Here is a 23,753-nt window from a genome sequence, read left to right as displayed (position 1 = left end):
TCCAAGAAAGTCGAAGCAAGGGGGGAAGGAGAGCCGTCATGATGCCCCAAAAAAAGTCAATCGCCGAAAAAAAAAATGAGAAAAGAAGAAGAAACAAGCAACGCACATCTCGCCAAAAGCCGAGACAGAGAGAACAAGCAGGAGAAGAAGAAGAGAAAAGCCAAATAAAACTATCCACCAGCCGCCCGCTCGTTGATTAAGAACCTTGAATCCTCCCACACCATCTCTCTCTCTCTCTCTTGCCTCTTTTCATGCACCAAGAAAAAGTTCCTCCCATTCCTTCGCCTTATCAACCATCATCCCCGTTTTTTTCTCCTTTCCACACACACACATTTGCAATTCCCGTCTGAGAAACCGTCTTCTCATCATCAATCAATCAACCAATTACCGTCCCCCAGCAACAACAGCCCTCCAATACTCAACACCCACGCCCCTACCAAGCCACAAGCTCGCCTCTTCGGTAACGCTCATGCGCAGGACGTTCCTCCTCTCTTTCTCCGCAATCCTGTCAGCAGCGCCAGCGCCCTCCAAGCCGTCCATCTCCGACGTTTGGACTTGTTGCTGCTGTTGCTTCTTGACGCCCTCGAGCACGGTGCGAGCGACCTCCTTGAGCGCGGCGCGCTCGAGCACCTCGCGGGCGTTGAGCTGCGGCGCGATGCTGGCGAGGGCGGCGGCGAGGCGCTGCAGGACGGCCTTGGTCTCTTCGGCCTTGGACAGCGTGGTGGTGGCGGAGGAAGAAGCGCTGTCGTGGAGGCCGCCGATGACGTTGGAGCTAGCGGAGCTAGGGCGGGCATTGGTGCTGTTGCCGAGAGAGGTGATGGAGGAGGCGAAGGGGTTGGTAGCATGATGGTGGTGGGCGCCGTGGAGGCGCAAGAGGGCGAGGTAGTCGACGTAGACGGCGCCGCCCGTGTGCCACTCGATGACGTCCTTCTCCGGGGCGCCGGCGAAGCCGTTGAGCAGCGTGGCCAGGGCGTCGAGGTCGTGCTGCGTGTTGGCGATGACGGCGGCGGGCGCGACGGCGCGGCACAGAACCTCGTGGGCCTGGGCGAAGCTGCCGGCCGCGAGCAGGTACTGGACCTCCTTGACCGGGTCGCCCAGCACTGCGCGCGCGTGCTGCGCCTTGGCCGCGTAGATCCAGCTGGGCGCGATGCGCAGCGCTGTCGTGAGGTGCGCGAAGGTTGCGTCCGACGCCGCGTCCTCGCCGATCAGGCCGGCGTTGAAGGAGAGCTGGTCCTTGACGGCCGCCGCGCGCTCGTCGTCGTCGGTGAGGTGGATCAGCACCCACGTGGCGTGGGTCCAGTGTTCGGACGTGAGCAGCGGGATGGAGAACGTCTGCGTCAGCGCGTCGCTGATCTCGGTGATCTGGCGTGCGTTGAAGTGTTCGCCCTCGCGCGGGCCGTCGTAGATCATGTCGCTTGTCACTACCTCGCGAGGGAGGATGTTTCGCGCGCGTAGTAGCGTTAGGAGCTGCCATGACAGGCGAGCGTTGACCGGGTTGCCCGTTGTGTTCTCAGGAGTCAGAATTTCGGCCACGGAGAAGGTCATATCGTTCTGGCGGTAGGCCTTGTAGAGTTTGAGGAGGCCCCAGAGGATGTCCTGACGTTCTTGAGGAGTAGGATCATCCCAACCCGTCTTGAGGCCAGCACGAACGAACCACGGGACGGGCTTTACGTTCTCATCACCCTCTTTAAGTTCATCCTCGAAACGCTGTACGGCGTACTCGATCAGTCCATCCTCAGCGGTGTCGGTCTGACGGCCGTACCACAACCGGAAACCGAAAGCCTGACGCCAGTCCAAGCCGAAGCGAGATGAGATGCGAATGTCCTCAGCCCTGTTCTCAGCAGCAGGGCCAGGAGCACCATCCGAAACAGTGAACTCGCCTGAGAGAATAGTGTAAAGAGCGCGGACCGGGTCGCTTATCTCGGACAGCACGTTCTGAGCGCGCCACTCCTCGAGCTGCGTAGCGATGGCTTCACGGGAGGATTGCGGGCCACCGATCTGAGCAATGAGGGTAGCCAGCCGGAAATCCTTGCCTTCGATGAGAGCATCGCAAGCCTCGGTGATGCTGTGGCTGGACAAACGCGCGATTGCTTTCTCTTCGGCAGACTTGGCCAGGCGAGCTTGACGATCAGCTTCAGGCAGCACGATCGACTTCCAGAACTCGCTCAGCTTCATGGTCCGGATTTGGTTCTCAAACGTCTGGAGATCATTGGGAACACCATCAGGAATGTCGTCCGCACTAAGGCTGTCGAAAAGGATGCTGGCCAGTTTCCACACCTCCTGCTCGAACCTGCCGGCCGGCGTGTCGATAGAAACGGCGTTGGCAAGATCGGCGAACTTCATCTCCAACGTCTCAGCGCGAGGAGGCTCGTCATCCGAACCGTCGATCAGGTGCGTGTTGTTTGCGCTAGCTTGCTCAACAATGGTCGCAGGCCAGATCTACATGGCATTAGTAGTAACCTTTGCACGTACAAAGGTTGGAAGCTTACATCTTCAGGCGTGGAGAACTTTGCAAACCGGACATCCTTGTGTTGGCTGACGATCGAGTTCTTGAGGTTGGCAATGAATTTTCCCTGCATCTTGGGAGCGCTGCCTGGGGTAGTGTACGTGAGGGTGCCGTCATGAGTCCAAGTCGGCTTGACATTGTCGTGGAAAGCCTTATCGGCTTCGGTCGGGTCGTCAAGTTCTTCACCAGTCTTAGGTCGCTTTTGGTAGGGCCACTGTTAACACCATTTTGTTCAGTATGCTGTTCAATCTGTGCTATGCTACGTACATGAGTCAGGGGCGCGACGTCCAGCAGCCCCCTGCGAAAATCCAATCAAGATGCCAACCGGATCCGAAGGGAGAAGCCAGACGCCATGCCCGTACCCAAATGGGAAAGAATGTGCAGAAAACAAGGATAGGTGGTTCAAACCTCAAGGCCCTTTCCCTTCTTAACCGGCGATCCGTTGGCCGTAGCGGTCCTACGAGCAGTGCTCTGTCCAAACAAAGAGTTCATAAGGTCGATGCTGTTAGAGAAAGGCTTGTTGGTGCTTTTCGCAAAAGTCGGAGCCTTGGGCGTTTCCTCGACGTCGTCATCGAACTGTCTCAGAGCATTGCTCTGGTTCTCGCGAAGAGTCTGGCGATCCTGCTTCTTGGGGCTGATAGTCCGCTGCAGCTGCGCAGCCCAGTCGCCCTCAAAGTCAAAGGCGCCCTTAGTTGGAGTGCCAAATCCTGCCCGGCTGGCCTTCAGGATTGACTTCGGCATACCCGAAGCATCGAAGACAGTGTTCTTGGCGGGCGTCTGCTCCGTGGTAAGATCCGGAATGGGGAAAGAGCCTGCCATGGTGTGCTCAGGTTCCGAATCAGATCCGCTGCGGTAGGAGGCAGCGTCATCCATGTCGCTGCCATCCTCGTAGGGACCCACGGAGCGCTCATCTAAAAAAGACTGAGTGCTGTTCAGAGTGTCATCCTGTCCATATGCCAGGTCATCCTCGTAGTAATCGCCCTCATCATCAAAGCTGCCAGGGACATTGGTCCTCCTGACCAGGCCCCTCTTGAACTCAAAAGTGTCATCGGGGCTGGACTCTGCCAGACTCATCAGGGTGGAGTCGTCCTGAGACGCGCGGGACAAAGCCGACAGAGGAGCGGGGACGCGCCGGGCCGTGGGAGTAGGCGACTGCATATCGATGGGAGGATCTGTGAGCATGCTGTCGTCCTCCTCATCCTCCTCGTCGTAGTCCAGACCGTAGGTGGTATAGTGCTGGACGCGGAAGGTCCAGGTGCCAGTCTTGGCATCGTAGGACACAAATTCCGTACCCTCGACCTTCTTCAAACGATCAATGTGCTTCTGGAAGCGAGGTCCGCCCTTCTCATGAACCGCGACCCTGCCGGCTTGGGCACGAGGCCACGAGTTCTCAAGCAAGATGAGCGACGGAACATTGAGACCCTTGCCCATGGGAGGAGTAGAAGTCTTGGATGGGTAGACGGTGGCGTTGCGAACATTGAGCTGGACCACTTCGCCAAGGAGCTCATCCAAGTCGATGGCAGTCAGATCAACAGGGTGCTCGAACTGAATCTCACCGATGCCCTCACGACCAACCCTGAAGTTCTCAAGGGACTTCAGCTGCTGCTTGCTCATGGTCTTGAGCTCATCCACGCTGGGCTCGGACCAGTACTTTCCAGGAGTCTGATCCCTCTGGGCCTTACGGGCCTTCTCGTTGGCGATTTTGAGGATCTTGTCGGCCTCGGACGGCTCCTCGGGGACGACGGCGAGTTCATTGCCCTTGACTTGCTCCATCTCAGGAGCCTTGTCCCCGTTAGCTGCAGTGCCGTTCGTCTGCCTCTCGCCGTTCTTAGACGAGCGAAGGAAGCCCTGCTCCTCAGCGGTAGGGGTCGTCGACTCACGGTCAGCAGGAACCAGAGCACCGTTAGCACCGTCCAGGCTGCCGTTCAGAGTGGCACTGGCGTCAAAGCTGACCCGCTTCTTTTGAGAAGCAGGGCTGCTGCTGCTCTCCTCACCAAAGAGGGACGGACGGACGTTGAGGGCACGGTCGATGGTAAGCTTCTTCATGCTGCCAGTGTTTGAGTAGGCGGGGCGCTTAGAGGGGTTGAAAGCGCCAGGAGAGAGGATGCTGTCTTCCGCGTTCCAAGTGTTCTTGAGGCTGCTTGCAGAGAAGCTCTTCGACAAGGACTTCGAAAAGCTACCACCACCACCAATGAGGCTGCCGCTGAAGCTGGGGGTTCCGCTGCCCATAGCGCTGCCGGGAGTGCCATACGTAGAGTATGAGAAACCGTAGCCGTTGAGACGCTTCTGGGGAGTAATCAGGCGAGAAGACGCGGCGGGGTTGATGCGGTGCTGCGGAAGAATGGCGTTCTTCTTCTGCTTTTGGCTGCTAGAAAGCGGCGTCGCCAGAGGACCAACACTCTGGCCAGGGGAGTTGAGGCTGGCGAACAGGTGCTCGTTTCCATACGGGTTGCCATTCATCGAAGCAGTCAACTGAGGGGCCTGGTTCGGGCCCTGCGATGCCATGGTCGCACCGAAAAGGCTACCACCAAGTGGCGGCTGCTGCTGCTGCTGGTTCTGCTGCTGAGCACCTCCGAATAGGCCGCCGCCAATACCAGTGGGCGCCGAAGCGTTCTGACCAAGGCTTCCACCGAAAAGTCCGCCACCAGTGTTCGTATTGGTGTTGGTGGCTCCGCCAAACAAACCGCCGGTCTGGCCTGCAGGCTTCGCGCCAAAGAGACCGCCTCCAGCTTGGTTTTGCTGGTTGTTCTGCTGGCCTAGGGCACCGCCAAAGAGACCGCCGCCAGTGTTGGTGTTGGTATTGGCCGCGCCGCCGAAAAGACCACCAGTCGTGCCAGCCGGCTTTGCACCGAAAAGACCTCCGCCGCCCTGGTTCTGCTGTTGGTTGTTTCCGCCGAACAAGCCGCCTCCAGTCTGGTTCTGCTGTTGTTGGTTGTTACCGAACAGACCGCCGCCAGTAGAGCCAGGAGTAGCACCGCCAAAAAGAGGCTTGTTCTGCTGTTGGTTGTTCTGGTTCTGCCCAAAGCCGCCGAAAAGACCGCCACCGCTCGGCTGGTTCTGGGCTTGGTTTTGGTTGTTTTGCCCAAAGCCGCCGAAGGGGTTCGAGGCGTTCTGCTGTTGCTGCTGGTTGTTTGCGCCGAAGGCGGAAGTGGTATTCGTGTTGCCGCCAAACAGACCACCACCAGTAGTGTTGGTATTAGTGTTCGCACCAAATCCGGTGCCGGTCGTCGAGCCGCCGAAGCCAGTGCTAGTACCAGAGCCAAATCCGCCGAAGGCAGGCTTGTTTTGCTGTTGCTGCTGGTTGTTTCCAAAAAGACCGCCACCACCAGCAGCAGCGTTGGTGTTGCTCCCAAAGCCTCCAGTGTTGCCGCCGCCGAAAGCCGAGGTTCCAGTGTTACCTGCCGTGCCAAAGAGGCCACCGGTGGATTGACCAGATGAGGCAGTGTTGCTGCCGAAAAGACCTCCACCTGTGGCAGGCTTAGCGCCGAAAAGACCGCCTCCGCTAGCGTTGGAGCCGAAACCGCCAGTGGTGTTGTTCTGGGCTCCGCCGAACGGACTGGACGTGTTGTTCTGTGCACCAAAGAGGCCTCCTCCTGACGAAGTGTTGGAACCGAATCCACCCGTAGTGGCGGGGGCGCTGGTGTTGGTGTTCGAGCCAAAACCACCGAATCCTGTACTGGCGCCAAAAGCACCAGCTTGGCCATTCGCATTTCCGAAGCGCCTGCCCTGCGCATAGTCCTGCAATCTCAGCTCCTCAAGCGAGAAGCCCTGGTAAGGCTGCTGGAAGGTGATGGTCTGGTAATGGGCATTCTGGCTAGTTGCGCCATCTTTCTCGATGTGGGCGTTGAAAGGAGTATTGGCCGTACCGTTGTTTGCGGCCGCCTGGTTCAGGCCGCCGCCGAAAGCAGTTGCGCCGCCAGCTCCGAAAGCTGAGGTGGTCGTGTTTGAAGTGTTGGCACCGCCGAACATGCCACCACCTGTGCCCGTAGTAGCACCAAACCCGGATGCAGGCTTGTTCTGGCCAAAGAGCCCACCACCAGTGTTACCGCTTCCGAAGCCAGTGCTTGGGGTGTTGTTACTGCCGAAGCCGCCAAAGCCTGTACCTCCCGAGGTGGCGGTGCCAGTACCGCCGCCGAACAAGCTGCCGCTACTTGTAGTTTGTGCACCGAATCCTCCAGGCTTTGCGCCAAATGGCGAGCTCGTAGTATTGCTCCCGAAACCTGTAGTACTTCATGTCAGCGATTGTCCAATTGTGGAATATGCATTAGTAGAGCTTCTAAGCAAGCTCTTAGGAGCTGTGCTCCCAGTTCGCCTGTTCTGAGCTGGGCTCCGTAAGGCCGCGATGAGTAGATGACAAGCGCAAGGTTGCAAGTCGTTGCGCGCGTTTTGGAGACCAGGGTACCAGAAGGCGCGTTCACGCGGAAGCGCTTGACTTTGCTCGAGATGCCCAAGCAGGTAGAATAGCTGCAAGTTCAGAAGCTCAGACGTACCTCCACCAGAGCCGAAGCCGCCGCCGCCGCCGCCGCCGCCGCTTGTGTTGCCTCCTCCGAAGAGACTGCCGCCGGTGTTGGAGCCAAAGCCAGTGGAGCCAAAGCCTGGAAAGACGCGAGAAAGGCAATGTCAACGTCGTGGTTGTCTGTGGCGCTGGGCGACGGAAGGTCGAGAGCTCCAGGGTCGATTCGCGCGATGATCGGCCAAGGACAAAGCAAATAAAACGAGATTCATTGCTTACCTCCGCTCGTGTTAGTGTTTGTGTTGGTGTTCGAGCCGAAACCGCCAAAGCCGGTGCTTTGCTGGTTGTTAGAGCCGAAGCCGCTCCCAAAGCCGCCGCCGAAAGCCGACATGGTGAGGGGGTGTCAATCGCGTTCGTCGCGCAGGGCTGTATGAATGCGAGTTGTGGGTTGTCGGGAGTGCGAAAGTGAGCACAGGTGCGCGTCACGTCTTTCGCGGGTTTGACGGGGCTGGAGCGTCGCGACGACGCGCCAGGAAAAGGGAAAAGGAAACTGGCAAACGCGCTGAAATCGACAATGGGTCGCGTCGAACGGAGCGGCCGAAAGGAGAGCGAAGCTCGACTCGTCGCGACGGATGGACGAGGCCGAGCGGGTGGGGGTGGAACTGCGCGCAACGGAGTGGGCAGAGGGCGATGGCGGACAGCTGTGGTGGTGAGGTTGGCTGGGCGGATATTTCGCGGTACCCGGTGCACGGACGTCACTGCAGCCACACGTGATGGATGGACGGCTGGGGGGACCAGCACCTCACATTGACGGAGCAACCGTTTCTGCTCACGGTAATGCACGCTATCCACGTCTATCTGCCTGATATCCCCGTTGATGCAAAGAAGAATGGATGCGTTGATGCTCGGCGGGCGCTGGATGCGTGCGCTTTAAGGAGACAGGCTTAGGCAGCGATCAGGCAGTCACCGCCGCGGGAGCCTGCGTCTTTTGTAGATGCCTGCGACTAGCCAGACCGGCCCGCGCTACAGTCGAGACAGCAACACGAAAGAATCTCAAGGCCCCATTGGTGGTTACTAAGGGCTGCCGTGGCAGAGCCACCATCCATCTGCAAATGTTGTTGGCGTGGTTTCTAGTGCAAACAAGCCAGTGTTTACATCTGTCTTAAGCCCTACAAAGAATCCCACCCAAGTGCAACAAGACAGGATGTCTCAAGGTCTGATTTACCGACAATGATGTGACCCTCGCCATCCTGCTGGAACCTGACAGTAGCCATTCATCTGCTGTCACTTACTTTTGCCCCGCTGGAGCTATAGCAGCTCCCCGGCACTTGCTGGCCACATCCTTGCATCGCCACGCCCATCCCCGCCGTGCCTAAGCGAGCGAGGCGCCGGGGTGCTGTCCAACGCGCGCCTCAGACGCGTCTTCCCAAGCTTTCGCCAGCGCTGATAGCTTAACAGATTGGAAACAGCAACCACCGCTCAATTTCCCCACGCCAAACTCAACGCATCCCTTCGCTTGAACGAAAAAAAGCGAACCCGCGCGCTGCCAAGCTGGCTGACCAACGCCTTCCCATCCGCACCAGACACAACACCAACAACGCAGCTCCGACCATGGCGACAACCACACCCTACCCAGGCCGAGGCTTTGGCAGTCGCGGCGGCGGTGGCGGCGGCGGCGCATCGGGCGCAGGACCCTCCAACACCTTCGGCGGCGCCGGTGGCGGTGGTGCGACGCATCAGCAGCGGGAAGCGCAGCGCTTGGAGCGCGAGCGGGCGGAGCGAGCAGAGCGGGAGAGGTTGGCGGATGCAGGGCGGGGCGAGATTGCAGAGCTGAGTGACGAGCAGAGAGAGGAGATCAACGAAGCAGTAAGCTAAAACCATGCAATTGGCCATTTTGCAGCTTGGTGCCTAACATGCTCGATTTGTTTAGTTTCAACTCTTCGACCTCGACAAGGACGGCCACATCGACTACCATGAGCTCAAAGTCGCCATGAAAGCCCTGGGCTTCGACCTGCCCAAGCAAGAAATCCTCAACATCCTCCGCGTTAACGGGTATGTTACCACTGTTGCACTTCATGGTTTGCAAAAACTAACGACAACATTTCAGTATCCCCGCCAACAACATCAACAGCAAATCCAAAGCCCCTGCGGCCGCTAACAGCAACCCGGCCTTCACCGGCCCTACGCGCCTACTCCTTCCCCTCCAAACTTTCCAGGCCATCATGGCGCATCGCATCATAAGCCGCGACCCGAGGGACGAAATCATGCGGGCCTTCGAGCTGTTCGATGAAGGAGGCAAGGGCAAGATCACGCTGCAGGACCTGCGGCGGGTGGCCCGAGAGCTGGGTGAAGGATTGCAGGAGGAAGAGTTGACGGCAATGATCGAAGAGTTCGATCTGGACGGAGACGGCGCGATTGGGAGGGAGGAGTTTGTGGGGATATGCTTGGGTTGAGAGGAAAGAAGAGGGCCAACGGACCTGAGGCGCTCTCGAGGAGAGCACATGGATGCGTTATGCTTGTGCGGCAAGGACCGGTTTGGAATACCCGTTTTGGGCGTGCTGTGCCCTATTCTTATATCATTGCACTTTGGAGGCGTTTGTTCTGGGCGGGCGTTGAGCGGGAAAGTAGCAAGATAATAACTTCACGGAGGCGATTTGATGAGCACAGAAAGAGTCCAACAATGCAAGCTTCTACCATATGTACAGACTCACACAGCCGAGAAAAGTTAAAAACTTGCTAAAATCTAACACAAGGAAAATATAGGGTGTCATTGTTACAGCCCGAACCATCCGCTAGCGTACCTTCCCACTACTTGATATCCGTCTCGTCTACCAATTGGCCTTTTCAAAAATCCCCTTCCGTCAAGTTTCCCGGTAATCTACATTTACTGTCCCGGAGCAATAAGCTGGCCCTTCTTCGAGGCGTCGTGTGCCCAACCACCAGCCAGCGCCTCTCCGCCATTCTTCGCCGCAAAGTCCTGTATTCTAGCCTCAAGCTCAGGCCTGAAGTGGCGGATAAGACCCTGAATGGGCCAAGCAAAGGCCTCGCCCAGGGCACAGATGGTGTGTCCCTCGACCTGCTTGGTGAGCTCCTGCATCATGTCGATCTCACGTGCGCGCGCCTGGCCCTTCTCGAAACGGTTCATGATCTGGTAGGTCCACTTGGAACCCTCACGGCAAGGGGTGCACTGGCCGCAAGACTCGTGCTTGTAGAACTTGCTGAGACGGGAAATGGCACGGACAACGTCAGTGGACTTATCCATGACGATGACAGCAGCGGTACCAAGACCAGACTGCGAGTCCTTGAGAGCGTCAAAGTCCATGAGCTGGTCGTCGCAAACGTGCTTGGGGAGAATGGGAGTCGATGAACCACCGGGAATGACGGCCTTCAGGTTATCCCAGCCACCAATAACACCACCACAGTGCTTGTCGATCAGCTCGCGCAGCGGGATCGACATCTCCTCCTCAACGGTGCAAGGGTTGTTGACGTGGCCGGAGATACAGAAGAGCTTGGTACCCGAGTTGCGCTCACGGCCGAACGAAGCGAACCAGTTGCCGCCACGACGGCAGATGGTGGGGGCGACAGCGACAGTCTCGACGTTGGTGACGGTGGAGGGGCAGCCGAAAAGACCGACGGCAGCGGGGAACGGGGGCTTCAACCTGGGCTTGCCGGGCTTGCCCTCGAGCGACTCGATAAGAGAAGTCTCCTCGCCGCAAACGTAGGCACCCATACCACGGTGGACGTAGACGTCGAAGTCGTAGCCGGAACCGCAGGCATTCTTGCCAATGAGGCCGGCCTGGTAAGCCTCCTGGATAGCGCGCTGAAGGACGGTAGCCTCGTGATAGAATTCACCACGAATGTAGATATAGGCGGCGGTCGCGTTCATGGCACGGCCGGCAATCAAGCAGCCCTCAATGAGCTTGTGGGGGTCCTTGCGCATAATCTCACGGTCCTTGCAAGTACCGGGCTCACCCTCATCGGCGTTGACGACGAGGTAGCGGGGCTTGTTGTCCTTGTCCCAATCCTTGAAGTTCATGAAAGACCACTTCAGACCCGAGGGGAAACCGGCACCACCACGACCGCGCAGACCGGAAGCCTTGATTTCGGAAATAATCTGTTCGCCATAGCCATCAGCAAGTGCGCACTGGGAGGCAGGCCAGCCATTGGGGATGATAACGCACCCAGTCGTGGCCTTTCAGGACAATCTCCTTGGTCTTGTACCAGTCGCCGTACTTCATGGCGCTCTTGAGGTCGGCGCCATGGTGGCTGTAGAGGTTCTGGAAGATGCGGTCCTGGTCCTTGAGGCCGCCGTGGCGGTGGACAGGCGTGTCCTGGACGGTGGCGAGGTTCCTGCGCTGCTGGCGGCGGGCGGACGAGGTGGTAGCGGAGAGGCGAGCCGCGGCCGAGGCGGAGGGCAGCACGCGGTGCGAGGCACCGGTGACTACCTGGGTAGCGGGAGCGTGCCGAGCGAGCATGGTGAAAGCGGTCGAGCTGCTCGATGCAAGCGGTTGGTGGAGGAGCCCGCGGGCGGGTGGAGTGGAGATATGCGATGCTGGAGCGGGTCGAGGTTGGCAGGCAAAGCACGGCCGAGGGTTGAGGATGGCCTCGTAAGAAGACTAGCGGCGCCGCTCATTGGTCGATTCCCTCCACCACATCATAGACCACCGCATCGCGACCACTTCCTCTCGCGTCCGCCCGCTAAGAGCCTCACCAAACCCATCTTGCCGCCTCGCCACGATTACTTCGCAATGGAACCCGACATTTTCCGCCGTCCTCGCCAGCACCTGGAACAACCAGCCGAATTTCCCCCGCGCACGGATTATTCAGCCAACGCCCATTGGAGAGTCGGCTTCGGCCTAATCACTATGCTGACGAATGCATTCGTCTGGACTGGCTCATGGACTTCTGTATTCCTTGTTAAATCCATTCAGAATACTGATTCATTGTTTTGGGTCTGAACTTTACAACGTTCAGTTAATACCGACCTGAGCAGTTCTTTACACTGACCCATTTCAGTGTCAATATAATTCAATCTACGTATCAGGCCACCTTTTTGGTTCTACTGCAAATGCTTTCTTGGCCTAAGACTTTTCGATTCTCAATTGAATTCTCGCATGCGTTCAACGTGCCAATCCTTGGATTTGTTCAATTGGAGACTGATAACATATCTCCTCCACTCCCACCTCTAAAGGCTCTTATCGACGCTTATCCATTAGACGATAAATCCAACACCATGAGTAGTTGGTTATTAGCGAGGAATGGAATCTAGCATCTTTCTAAATTAGGAAAGAAATAGGCCGAGTGGAGGTGGTAGTGGATCTGCAGGGCGGAGGAGATATATATCGTCTGCTTCACGTTTGGAATCTGCAGAAGCCACGCGTCTACGCTACGCTCTTGCCTCAACATACTGCAAGGGTCCATAAGGGCCCTTCTCCAGCCTATATATATCCTTCATTTCTCTTTCTCCTCGTCCAGATCTTCTTCATCCCTTCCGCCCACTTTCCTACTATCCCGTCCACATGTTGCATGAAGATTTGTCCAACATCTCAACACACAAGTAGCACCTCAACAGCCTTCCATAGGTAAGGTACCCTCACCTCATCACATGACACCATCGCAAAGCCCTTTATCGCAACTCACCCTCCAGTACGGTTGACCTCACCATATCTAACTTTTTTTTTTTTTTTGCAAAGGATGACGGCTCCGACTGCAAGCTCAAGCACCGCGGCCAAGGCGCCGGCGGCACTACCCAAGGCTGCTAAACCGACTGCATCGGCTTCATCGAAGAAGCCATCGGTGCCCAAGTCGGCGGTGAAGAACGGCCCTGCCTCCAAGCCAAAGCCAAAGCCCAAGCCCGCGACTTCTGGAGCCAAGCCACCTGTCAAGCAGGCCGTTCCAAAGCCGACTATTGCTCAGCCACCGACTGCTACTACCACAAATAAAGCGAAGCCACGGGCTAAAGTCTTGAAGGCAAAGAAGGATACATCTACTCCAACTACTACAAGTCCCACTCTCTCGGATGGCAAGGTAGAGAGGGAGATATGGCGTCCGTCCGATGGAAACGGCGATCCTTCGCCTGAACTTGTCGAGAAGTTCAGAAATAAGAAGGGCGGTCACCCGACCTGGAAGTTGTACACGGGACGCAATGTCCCGAAGCAACCCACCGATAGCAACCCTCCTCGATTCTCTTATATTGACGATAAGGCTGCCTGGGACATCTTGCACTCTAAGACTTGGACGGCCAACCAAAAGCATCGATACTGGCCTTTCGATTTCACACCGCAGGGTCGCATCATCTCCCAACGTGCTCATCGAGGCCGACCCGCGTATGAGCAGGACGGCAAGACTTTCGCCTCCATTCGGAAGCAAAAGGACAAGAAATACTGGTTCCATGGCTGCCACCCCGCTCCTTCGAATGATGCATCCAGCAGCTCAGTTCCTATTCCGCCCGGTGAGACGGTGGTTGCTCAGAGCAGTACTGCAGCTGCACCTACGGAACAGACGACAAATGACGGAACGAAGAACCAAGCCCCTGAGAAGGCTCCAGTTGAAGAGCAGACCCCACTGGCTGAAAAGGTCTCACCCCCGGAGCAGATCCCAAAGCCTCAGCCGATTCCAAAGCCTCAGCCGATTCCAAAGCCTCAGCCGGTTCCAAAGCCTCAGCCGGTTCCAAAGCCTCAGCCTGTTCAAGAGCCTCAGCCTGTTCAAGAGCCTCAGACGCCGCCACCGTCCGCACCAACTGAACCTCTGAAGAACACGGCGCCCCCCTCTCCAGCCTCGTCCGTGCAGTCTACCAAGCGCCCCGCCTCCCCAGAGAACCTCGCCAACCCGGCCCCAAAGCGCCATCGCATGGGAATCACCCCGTACACCATCCCTTCCGACGTCCAAGCCCGCGACTCCGAGCTTTCCAAGCTGCGCAAGGAACTGCGTGACATGCGTGAGCGCGAGGACAAGAGGGACGCTGAGATGAACGGCCTCCGCGAGCGGGCTGCAATCTACCACCGCGCCGCTATGGGCAGTAATACGAATCTCCAAGTGGCCAGAAAGAAAGGGGAGGCGTTCCGCAAGCTTGCCCTGAAGCTCTATGCCAGGACCATCGATCAGCAGCATGATATTGCGGAGCATCATGCTTCGATGCTCAGGATCGAGAAGAGTGCGAACGATCTCACGACAGCGGCAGGCATTCTCGCGGCTGATGCGAGGACGGAGATAGAACTCGCCACGAAGACCCACCAAGACTTGGATGACATGCTGGATGGGTCGGAGCAGACGATGCGGGAGGCGGGATTGCAGGAGGAGTTTCTGGCCTTTGTGGAGGAGGCGATGGCTCTGGAGTGAAATTGCGATTCTCATGGGGTTGGTTGGTTTGATTGGCTTTCTGAGCGTCTGAACGGATATCAGTGGTTTGATCTAAAAGTCATTTCTGGCGTTGGGTTTACAAAATGGCGTCATGGATCCAAAAAAAGGGGCTATGGGACACAAGCAACGACTACAATCTGGTTTATCAACTACTTACTATCAAGAACACTCATATTTGCCTACAAAGGCGTACATAGGACCAATAAATGACCAGATAACAGACACAACAAGGCCTTATGCCGTGCTCGAGAAGTGCTCCGCAGACCAATCTTGCTTCCGCAGAACAGCGGAAGCACGGTTTTATTCCCAACCATCCGGACCTGAAGCTATGATCCGGACGAATTTGTCGCTTTTTTAATTGTACAAATGCGTCCGGATCATAGCTTCAAGTCCGGACATATTGGCTTATATATTTTTATTCGTTCTTGGCCTCTACAAAATGCCGTTGCTCGATGCAGTTCAAGAAGCTGTGCAGAGACACTATCAGTGTGGGAAATAACACTGGAACCAAAAGCACAAGCGAAATATACAGATTCATGGCTTATTATTGCCATCAATACAAAATTGACTTCGGTGCGGACATGAAGCTAAGATCCGGACGAGAATGTTACAAAAAAAAATTAGACATTTGCGTCCGGATCTTAGCTTCAAGTACCCATGGGTGATTACTTATAACTTACCAAGACGTTAAGCAGCGACGGTACAGTACAAAATATCCGGGAAGGGGGCAAATGTTGCATTTCAGACTCACGGCAGAATCAACTTCTATTATCATTGCTCTACAGACATGCTCCCACTTACAACACTTCATCCACACAATCTCCACCAATCACTTCCACCTCCCTCTTCCCCGGCACCCTCACCGTCCCCGTTGTCCCGTCCACCCCACAAACCTTCACCCTCACACCCCCGTCCTCCAACCTCCACCACCCCGCCTCCACCTTGCCTCCCGGCACCGGCACCCTCCCCGTCACCCATTCGACATCAACATCCCGCGACACAGCCACACTCGGCTCAAACACCCACGTCTTGAATCCCGCCGTCGCCGCACGCACGCCAAGCACATATTCGGACAGCACGTACGTCGGGGCGCCGCCCCAGGGGTGAGCATGGCTAGTGTACGTGTCGAGCCCAGGGCGGCCATCGCCATAGACGTACTCCCAACTAGACCCGGTAGCATAGTCATCATCCGTAACCATAGCCGGCCAGAGCTGATCCAGCAACACCGATATAGCAGTCTTGATCGCACCAGAGCTGGTCGTATTAGTCCCAGCCGCAGCGAACGCCGCCTCATTACTCGCCTTCAACAGCGCCTCGAGCAAGAACCCGCTCAAATTCGGCGACAGCGCCGTCTCATTCGCCGGCGCGTCATCCGACAAGTACGCCTTGTACCCTATCCCCAACCGCAGCCCTTCGAGCGCCGCTATAGCCGCCTCAGCGCGGTCCAGCGGCGCGATACCCGCGAGGATGGGGAAGGCGGTGGAGGTGATGCTCGAGTTGGCGAAGCCGCCGTCGAGGGAGACCGCATACGTGCCCGTCTCCTCGTTCCAGAGCAGCGCGTTGACGGCAGCCGCGACGTCGCTTGCGACAGCGGACCAAGCCGCTGCGGAGTCGTCGTCGCCGGCGGCCGTGGCGAGGCCGGCGGACAGGTCAAGGGCGTAGGCGAACATGGCGGCGGGCGCGGTGCCGTTGGCGGCGGGGCCGAGGAAGAATATGCCAGGGATGGAGCCGGTGGAGACGAGGTGGGTGGACGGGTCGACGAGGTTGGCGATGAGGGAGGCAACGATGGTTTTGAGGCGGGGGAAGTGCGCCGTTAGGAAAGGAAGGTCGCCCGTGGCGTGGAAGTAGTCGGCGAAGGCGATCAGATAGCCGAACTGGTAGTCGATCAGGGCGTAGCCGGCGCGGGCGGTGCCGAAGGCGGGAGAGGCGCCCATCGAGGCCGACATGCCCGAGAAGCCCGGGTACTTCGAGTCGTTGGACGACGCTTGCCACTCTAGGGCGTACGCGAGCGTGCCAGTCGAGAACTCGGAGCTGTTCGTGCTGGCGCCGATGATGCGCTGCGTGTGGGCGTAGTCGCCCATCCAGACCAGCCGGTCTCTCTTCGCTCCGTCGAGGCAGACGTTGTGCGTGTTGGCGGCGACTCCGTACTCTTCTAGAACCATGTCGCCCTTCAAGTCATTCTCGTAGAGGACTGTGCCATTTTCGGCCTCGACAACCACGTTGGTGAAGTAAGCCTCTTGGTCTTGGAATGGACCAAACCCCCATGTACCTGCCGTCCTGTCGCCGGAAATGAAAGTTGACTGGGTGCCACTGGGGGTATACTCGTTGGATACGAAAATTGGATCGCTACCGTCTACAGAAACCGCGTATCCGGTGGCGTTGATAGTTGTCGAGATATTGTACCATTCCCCTTCCTTGACGTCAAAAGGCAACGGGAAGTAGATCGTTGGTCCAGTTTCCAGGGTAGTCTGATTGACAATGCTCCATCCATAATTTGTGATCAGAGTGTTTGGAGGCAAAAGGGTCCGGTTTGTATTCAGGTAAGTGCCTTCCGGATACTCGCTCGTCAAGACGAAGTACTGTCCATAGCCCTGAAGAGCTGCCACAGTTCGCCAGCCGGTACCGCCGCGGACGATCTTCGTCGAGAAAGTCAACGTGTAGTTACCGTAACCCGTTCCGAGGGACGATTGTGCAGGAACTTGGCCGCGGATAAAGGCTCCATCGTCAGTGATCTCCCATGTCGAAGGAGCACTACCGCTTTCGATGCACGACTGCTGGGCGGACCTCACACCAAGCGCCCAGATCTTGTTGTACAGATCGTTTGAGCTGTGGAAATTCCCCGGCAGCTCTTCGATACTCCTGATGTCATTCCCTGAAGCCATTCCTGCGCCACAGAACGAAAAGCTTCCTGCACTCAGCAGCTTGATCGCCTGCCATCTTTGCCCGCCTTGGATGAAGAACGACTGAAGCCTCCCGGGCGAAGAAACATTGAACGTCTCCACGCGAAAGGAATTGCTCAACCCATTCGAGAAAGTCCATGGCCCATCGGCGTGCGGGAGGTCAAGACTGGTCTTTGCCTCCGAGTATCTGCTTTCGACCTGAACGCCAGATGCGGGGACATCGGTGACTTCAATGAATGGGAACCCTCCAATTTCCCAAACGTAGTCTAACGTGACAACTGGATTCGCCGCTGTAAGAGTCACACACGTTGACGAGGAGAAATTGAACGTAGTCGACGTATTGGCGAAGTTGTATGCCACTGGATAGACATCTGACGTGCTGGAAAAAGTTAGAATAGTATAGAAATTGCGCAGTCATGGCAAGGAAGGTCGCTTCATTGCTTCTCGATTCGGCTTTTTGTTGCGCGCCGAGAGACCCAACTCGGAATTCCCGAAGCAATGTCTTTTTCAACCGCACATACCCCCGAACCAAACTGATGCGCAGGGCAATTTCGTTTGTTCCTTTCTCTTTTTTTTTTATCTTGGAGAGATATACATGGCTGCATCTGATTGTAGACTGAATCTGAAAGTTAACACTTACGTAGAGGAATTTGCTGGAGCCGCCGATACTGCAGGGACAAGTGCTGCCAGCAAGATGCATGCTGAAGTCGAGATTGCCGGTGCCATCTTAGACAGACAAATCCCCTGGCTGGAAAACAAAGGGATAATGCGCGAGCAAAGAGCGACAGGAGGAAGCTCAAGTCTTTGGTAGCAGCATAGTAGCCCAAGCTCTGGATGTGTGACAGGTTTTAATAGTTCTATGGAAAATCCGCTCTGCGGTCATTCCGCATGGAGTCGGCAGGGGTTCGGCGAAGGAGCGAGCCATAGCCGACGGTAGATGTACGAGTTGTGGGGAAGCGGCTTTTGTGGAGTGCGGGGAATACGTACTCGTGTTCGTTTTTGCTACTTACACTAGAATCTCTGAGGCTGCAACTACGCATGTATTATCCGTTTGGAATAGCCGCGAGTTGATGGTGTGCTACATGGACAGCGGAGCTCGGGCAGGGTGGCAGCTCATCATACCGCTCCTCGGAAGCTGATTAGCTCCGCAGCGTCACTCTTTCACCATTTATGGGTAGTGTGCCCGTTGTACTAATCGATCTCGGTGAGATATCAACCGAGTTGCTGACTCGTCTCAGTAGTTCCGGACGCGTCATAATTGTCTTTTATCAACCTGCCGATGCCGGTGACACACGTGGACCGTACTGAGGAGATCTTGTAATGGAGTTTGTGTATAAACTAGAACGACTGGAGAGGTGTAAAGCTTCGAAGTTGTATTAACCTGTGGCGTTGGACGTTGAATGCATGCGTGGTCATGAGCTGTTTAAAACGCTGCGAATACACTCCACATTTAGCGATTTTGCGGAGTGCATGAGCGACAGTTCATCGCCTGATTAGTGATGGAATCACTAACAAAATGAACTATTGTACTTACCCCTGCCTTAGCTTTGCCTGCAACATTATGCCGAGAGCCCGAAAAGTAGCGGGATGTGGGCATGCCAACCGTGTGGGCATCCGAGCATTTGTGGACTTCTTTTTCGCATTTACTACTGGAGTTGGAATACGTCGGCTGCTAGGAAATTTAGTTAATGCCATGTATCGTTTCTCATTCACTGAATGTTTCATATAAGAGAGCGGCGGGAGAAACAAGAGGACTCTAAGGAAATTCAAAGGCATCAAAAAACTATGCCTTGGCTTCAACGGATATCTCCACCGTTTCTCTTGTTCTCCAATCGAGAATTAATGGTATAATGGCTTTGTGGCCATAAGACACTGAATGTCCTAGCGAAAGGCTCAAAATAGTCGAGGGAGCATTGAGAACGGGCAAAAAGCAACTCAGTCGGGGATACATCCCTCATGCGCAGACCACAGCCCGGATCCAATTAAGTACAGAAGCCGGAGTATTGCGCTCAGCGGGAGAGATACTCATCTTCATCTGGCTTGCATCACTGGTTGTAGCGGTGCAAGTGCAGGCAATGGATGTTCAGTAAGGTGCAGGCTGTAGCTAGCTGGCTCATTTAGACCAAGGATATTGGCGGAATTGATATAGGCCATGCAAGTGAGCGGCGAATGCGGTGACGGTAATTTTGGGAATGAAGGTCGTTTGAAATAATCTTTCGTTGAATCCAAAAAGTGGCATCCATCAGCAGGATTCGATTTTGGGACAAGTTGGCGAGATGCGATGAGTAGGTCACCACTTTAAGGTTGAGATTGAATGGATTGAGTATTTCTCGCGGAAGCGGAGTCTGAAAGCCATTGTAGTACGGTCGAGGGCGTTGGGGGAAGAGAAGGGTCGTAGGGAGGCCGGACGGAGGGACCGCGGCAAAGTTGCCCAGCGTTGGCGCCGACTTTCCCCGCATGCGTCATCGGATGCATCCGCAACACTAAGCTCAAGTCCCTGACTGGAGCTGCCCCTCCAACTCCGCAACCCCTTCGTCCAACACCTTCTTGTTGCCATGTTTGCTACGTTGCGACGCCTCAATCCTTTCACCATGTCCTCTGCTCAGCTTGATCTGCTTGCGAAATACACTGCCTGCGACGTATGTTAGCTGCTGCCTTTTCGCATCCTGAATTGGCTATAGCTTGCGATGAGCTGTTCTGAGAGCCCCGGGAACCGCGCGAACGAAGACCTAGCTGCTAATTAATGCAACATAGGTCTCGGACGCGCTTCTCAAGCTCGATGTTCCCGGTGCTGGCTTTATTCCAGACATAGGTAGATGCAGCCTTTTCGTTAGCCTCCTCGTTCCTAGGGCTTCTCAGCGCCTGGCGTCATTCACTTGCTGCAGCTTTCAATTAAGCGACAAAAGCCAAGTCGCTGACGTTGAACCCGGACAGGTCCGCTCAAGACCGGAACCACCCGTGTAGTCGCTCCGGCCAGCACAGTCCATTTCTCTCCCAAAACGACCAGCTCATTCCCCAACCCTATTGGCGACAAGCCTGAGCTGAAAGAACCTGCCGATAAGAACGCAAGCAAGATCGCTCCGGGTACGCCCTACGCCGACCTTGTCAACCCTGAAACAATTGTCGTCTTGTCCCAGCCAGAAGGGCAGGCTTGCGCAGTGGTGGGAGGCATAAACGGCGCGCGCATGGAACAGCTGGGAGCGAAAGGCATACTGGTTTCGGGACGAGTACGGGATTTGGATACGCTGAACGGCCTCAAGATTCCCGTGTGGAGCAAGGGTACAAGCAGCGTGGGTGCAGGAGCTCAAACCAAGGCCTACGCCGTTGGATATCCGGTCGAGATCGGTGAGGTGACGGTCGTGTCGGTAAGTCCCTGCATTTTGAGTGCTCCACCGACGACGTCTACAGTTTGTTGCCCAAAATATCATTCGTCGGCGAAAAGGATGATCAGACCAGTGGCCCCAAATCCTTCCAAACAACCCTGACTCGCGCTCGCAACGTCAGTCCAGCTCGCGGATGCTGATACCATATAGGGAGACGTCGTTATGCTGGACCCGGCAGAGAACAGTGCCGTGGTGATCCCCAAGGATAAGGTAGATGCGGTGCTAGAGCTCATTCCGAAGCTGGTGGATGCGGATGAGAAATGCATGGCCGACGTTTTGGCCGGCGGCACTGTCAAGGAGGCGTTCGCAAAGCATCGAGGCCAATAGAGAGAGGCGTACAAGCGAGATCAAGCACAAGATGAGGCGGTAAGCAGATCGGCACAGACAGAAGGTGATTGTCAATGGTGTGAGCAAGGCTGTGGAAAGCCGATTGGCGTCGGGCTGTGATGCTATGACGAGGTAGTAGCATTAAAGGAGAGGAATCCAAGCGATGTGATAGTGGATCGGGCGCGAGGTGGAGCGGTCACCGACAGAGGCTCGTGACTTTCAAATACTTGCAGGCGTCTGGCTGGCTGGGCGTGCGGATTAAGCTCGTCGAGGCGTGCAAGGCCGGTGAAGCGGCCGCGCGATGCAAGGGCGCAGGCTGTTGATTGGGCCGAGGCTCGAGCGGCGGGCGCTTAGCAGACGGCAATCACGCTGCCTGTTGGGGGCTAGTCGGCCGGGCCTCGACAGCGGCCTCGCGGACAAGCACCTCGAAGTCTCATCGCGCGCTGCGGAACGACGCACGCTCTGCCGTGCTGACGGCGGGGAAAGCGGCCACGGCATACCTCTTCACAGCATGCGCATGCATGTGCGAACACATCATCACAGCCGGTGTTGGCAGCGTGGCGCGATAACATCACAGCCGGCGGATGTGAAAAACATGGGCGGGCGCTTACAGCCCGCAGTTTGCGGCCAATCAGCGTGCCGCACAGGCGTTCGCAGGCCTGACTGGTCGAGCTTTCACCACCACCGCCACTCAGGCCCAGCCCAATATATACGCTCATCGCTGTCGTGCAGCCCACCATGTGGATCGCTGCATTACCCCGAATGTCCCGAGTCACCTTCATATTGTCGCATCTGCGTCGCGACCCTTTTCCTAGCTTCTGATCCCCTAGGTGCCTGGTAGCTACAAGACCATGCGAGCTCCACGAGCCCTAGCCGCCGTCGGAGCAGCCTTTTTCGCCCAGCACGTCTTTGCCACTCCTGGACTCTTTGACGTCGACTTCGACGAAAATCCCGCCCCTGTCGCTGAACACGCTCTCCGCGACAAAGCCTATCTGCCCGCCCAGATCTGCGGTATTATTGGCGCCTACATCTTCTCTGTTCTCGTCGTCGGCATTGCCCTCCTTACCTACGGACGCAAGATGCGTCGCGCTGTTACCGACCAGCGCGTCGACGTCGTCAAGGCGAACGGCACCAATGGCTTCGAGATGACTCCCGTCTCGCCCTCTTCGCGCTGGCGCTCGCCCCTCAGCCCCAGCAAGCTCAAGCATGCCTTCAAGAAGAGCCAGACGAGCATTGCCGAGCGCCAGCAGCAGAGTGTGCCTACGAGCCCCATCAGCCCCAGCTGCCAGAGCATGTCGTCCTTCGACCAGAACTTCCTAAAGAACCAACAGGAGGAGAGACAGAAAGAGATGGAGAGATTATACGCTGCCGTCATGGAACACGACGAGGAGAGGAAAAAGAAGGTCGCTAACTCGTCCGCCGAGGAGATCCAAGAATCGCCTGAGGAGGAGGAAGAGGAGCGCCACTATCCCGTGCAACCGAAGGGCCGCCCGCCCATGATCAACACTGCTGCCTCTCTCCGAGTCCCCAGCAGTCAAAATCCTGCGAGTCCCATCTCGCCCGCCAGCCCTCGCAGCCCAGTCCGCGCCATCTACCCTCCGGAGAGCCCAATGGCCGCTGCTCGCCGCCAGAATTACGCCAGCCCTCCGCCATCGTCGCCACGTGGAATCCTCTCAAAGAAGGACCGAACTGCATCAATTGGCTCCACTGGTAGCAAGTCTCGCCGCAGCATCCGTAACCTTCGCATTAGCGGCCCGATCACGAAGTATCCGGGTCAGCGTGACGACGAAGAAGCCCGCACCCCGCTGTCTCCACGTTTCTACAACCCTGGTCCGCCGCCATCCCCACCTTCGGCCACCACCGCACCCACCCCAACCACCCCCAACACCGCTGAGTCCTTCGGCCCCTTCCACTACGAGGATCTGGGCCGCCCGCACCCGCTCCCGCGCGCCCACCCCCAGCGCAGCGAGAGCGGACGGACGCTGGACGCCCACTCGATGCACAGCTCGCACACGCCGCGCCCCAGCAACGGCAGCAACACCATCGACATCGCCATGCGCGCCGGCGACGCGCCCTCCGGCCCGCCCCCGGCCATCCGCACGCAGGACCTGCCCCCGCCCCCGCGCGGGCCCCACGGCGCCTCGGCGCGGTCCGCCACGTCGTCGACGTCGGAGCTGCCGCTGCGCAGTATGGCGCCCGACTCGGCGCAGTCGCCCTCGACCAAGACGACCGTTATCGAGGCGCGCAACCGCGGCCGCGACCTCCTGTCGCCGAGAGACCGCGGCTTGCGCACGCCCGCCACCGGCGTGCCCATGACGCCCTACAGCCCGTACATGCCCTTCACGCCCATCACGCCCGTCACGCCGCACCTGGTCACGCGCAAGGAGCGCAAGCAGCGCCAGCGCGACGAGCGCAAGATGGGCCTGCGCAGTCCGCTGCAGGAGGGAGACGAGGTCGGCGATGTCGACTGGGGCGATGCGTATTAAAGGAGACCGCTGGTCCACCCCCATCCGCCTCTCTCCTCTTTCTTTTTCATTGTTGATGATATGATGAATCTGCTTCTTCTACGCTCTTCTCCTTTTTCAACGAAAAACGCGTGTGTGAGAACCGAGATTGTGTATAGAATCTTTCCGATTGGCCTTGGGCCTTTTTGATATTTTTCTTGGTCTATATATCCCCCTTTTTTTTTCAGAGCAATTTTTTGGTCCGAGGGTCTCAGCGGCACCCAACCAACTGCTCTTGTTTCTTTACGGCCTTTTGTTCGTTATTGCTACATTCCCGCCCTGGCGCGTGGTACATCAGCTTGCTTGTTTTATTCCTTGTTT

At 56.9% G+C, this 23,753-nt stretch overlaps 7 protein-coding genes across 7 annotated transcripts; 4 read left to right on the top strand and 3 right to left on the bottom strand.

Moving 5' to 3' along the window:
• Positions 1–384: 384 nt before the first annotated feature.
• On the bottom strand, positions 385–7,350 carry LTHEOB_11925 (Peptidase S59 nucleoporin; the record flags this gene model as incomplete). Its single annotated transcript, XM_035508735.1, has 5 exons — positions 385–2,439; positions 2,490–2,720; positions 2,915–6,726; positions 6,997–7,101; positions 7,239–7,350. The coding sequence occupies 5 exons, from the start codon at positions 7,348–7,350 to the stop codon at positions 385–387; spliced, it is 6,315 nt and encodes a 2,104-aa protein (XP_035365494.1).
• A 1,220-nt stretch (positions 7,351–8,570) lies between these two features.
• Positions 8,571–9,412, top strand: LTHEOB_11924 (Cell division control protein; the record flags this gene model as incomplete). Its single annotated transcript, XM_035508734.1, has 3 exons — positions 8,571–8,825; positions 8,890–9,011; positions 9,067–9,412. 3 exons carry the CDS (start codon positions 8,571–8,573, stop codon positions 9,410–9,412), a joined length of 723 nt encoding a protein of 240 aa, XP_035365493.1.
• Positions 9,413–9,843: 431 nt separating this feature from the next.
• On the bottom strand, positions 9,844–11,434 carry LTHEOB_11923 (NADH:ubiquinone oxidoreductase; the record flags this gene model as incomplete). Its single annotated transcript, XM_035508733.1, has 2 exons — positions 9,844–11,073; positions 11,141–11,434. The coding sequence occupies 2 exons, from the start codon at positions 11,432–11,434 to the stop codon at positions 9,844–9,846; spliced, it is 1,524 nt and encodes a 507-aa protein (XP_035365492.1).
• Positions 11,435–12,653: 1,219 nt separating this feature from the next.
• LTHEOB_11922 (Cell division protein) lies at positions 12,654–14,297 on the top strand (the record flags this gene model as incomplete). Its single annotated transcript, XM_035508732.1, has 1 exon — positions 12,654–14,297. The coding sequence occupies one exon, from the start codon at positions 12,654–12,656 to the stop codon at positions 14,295–14,297; it is 1,644 nt and encodes a 547-aa protein (XP_035365491.1).
• An 818-nt stretch (positions 14,298–15,115) lies between these two features.
• On the bottom strand, positions 15,116–17,200 carry LTHEOB_11921 (Alpha-L-rhamnosidase; the record flags this gene model as incomplete). The annotated part of the gene is made up of 1 exon (XM_035508731.1): positions 15,116–17,200. One exon carries the CDS (start codon positions 17,198–17,200, stop codon positions 15,116–15,118), a length of 2,085 nt encoding a protein of 694 aa, XP_035365490.1.
• Positions 17,201–19,809: 2,609 nt separating this feature from the next.
• LTHEOB_11920 (Ribonuclease E inhibitor RraA/Dimethylmenaquinone methyltransferase) lies at positions 19,810–20,928 on the top strand (the record flags this gene model as incomplete). Its single annotated transcript, XM_035508730.1, has 4 exons — positions 19,810–19,857; positions 19,973–20,030; positions 20,153–20,583; positions 20,752–20,928. 4 exons carry the CDS (start codon positions 19,810–19,812, stop codon positions 20,926–20,928), a joined length of 714 nt encoding a protein of 237 aa, XP_035365489.1.
• Positions 20,929–21,779: 851 nt separating this feature from the next.
• Positions 21,780–23,414, top strand: LTHEOB_11919 (uncharacterized protein; the record flags this gene model as incomplete). Its single annotated transcript, XM_035508728.1, has 1 exon — positions 21,780–23,414. One exon carries the CDS (start codon positions 21,780–21,782, stop codon positions 23,412–23,414), a length of 1,635 nt encoding a protein of 544 aa, XP_035365488.1.
• Between the last annotated feature and the right edge of the window lie 339 nt (positions 23,415–23,753).

The sequence above is a fragment of the Lasiodiplodia theobromae genome (genome assembly GCF_012971845.1).
Source record: "Lasiodiplodia theobromae strain AM2As chromosome Unknown scaffold_55, whole genome shotgun sequence".
In the NCBI taxonomy this organism is placed as follows: Eukaryota; Fungi; Ascomycota; class Dothideomycetes; order Botryosphaeriales; family Botryosphaeriaceae; genus Lasiodiplodia; species Lasiodiplodia theobromae.
This window is presented reverse-complemented; position numbering and strand designations above follow the sequence as displayed.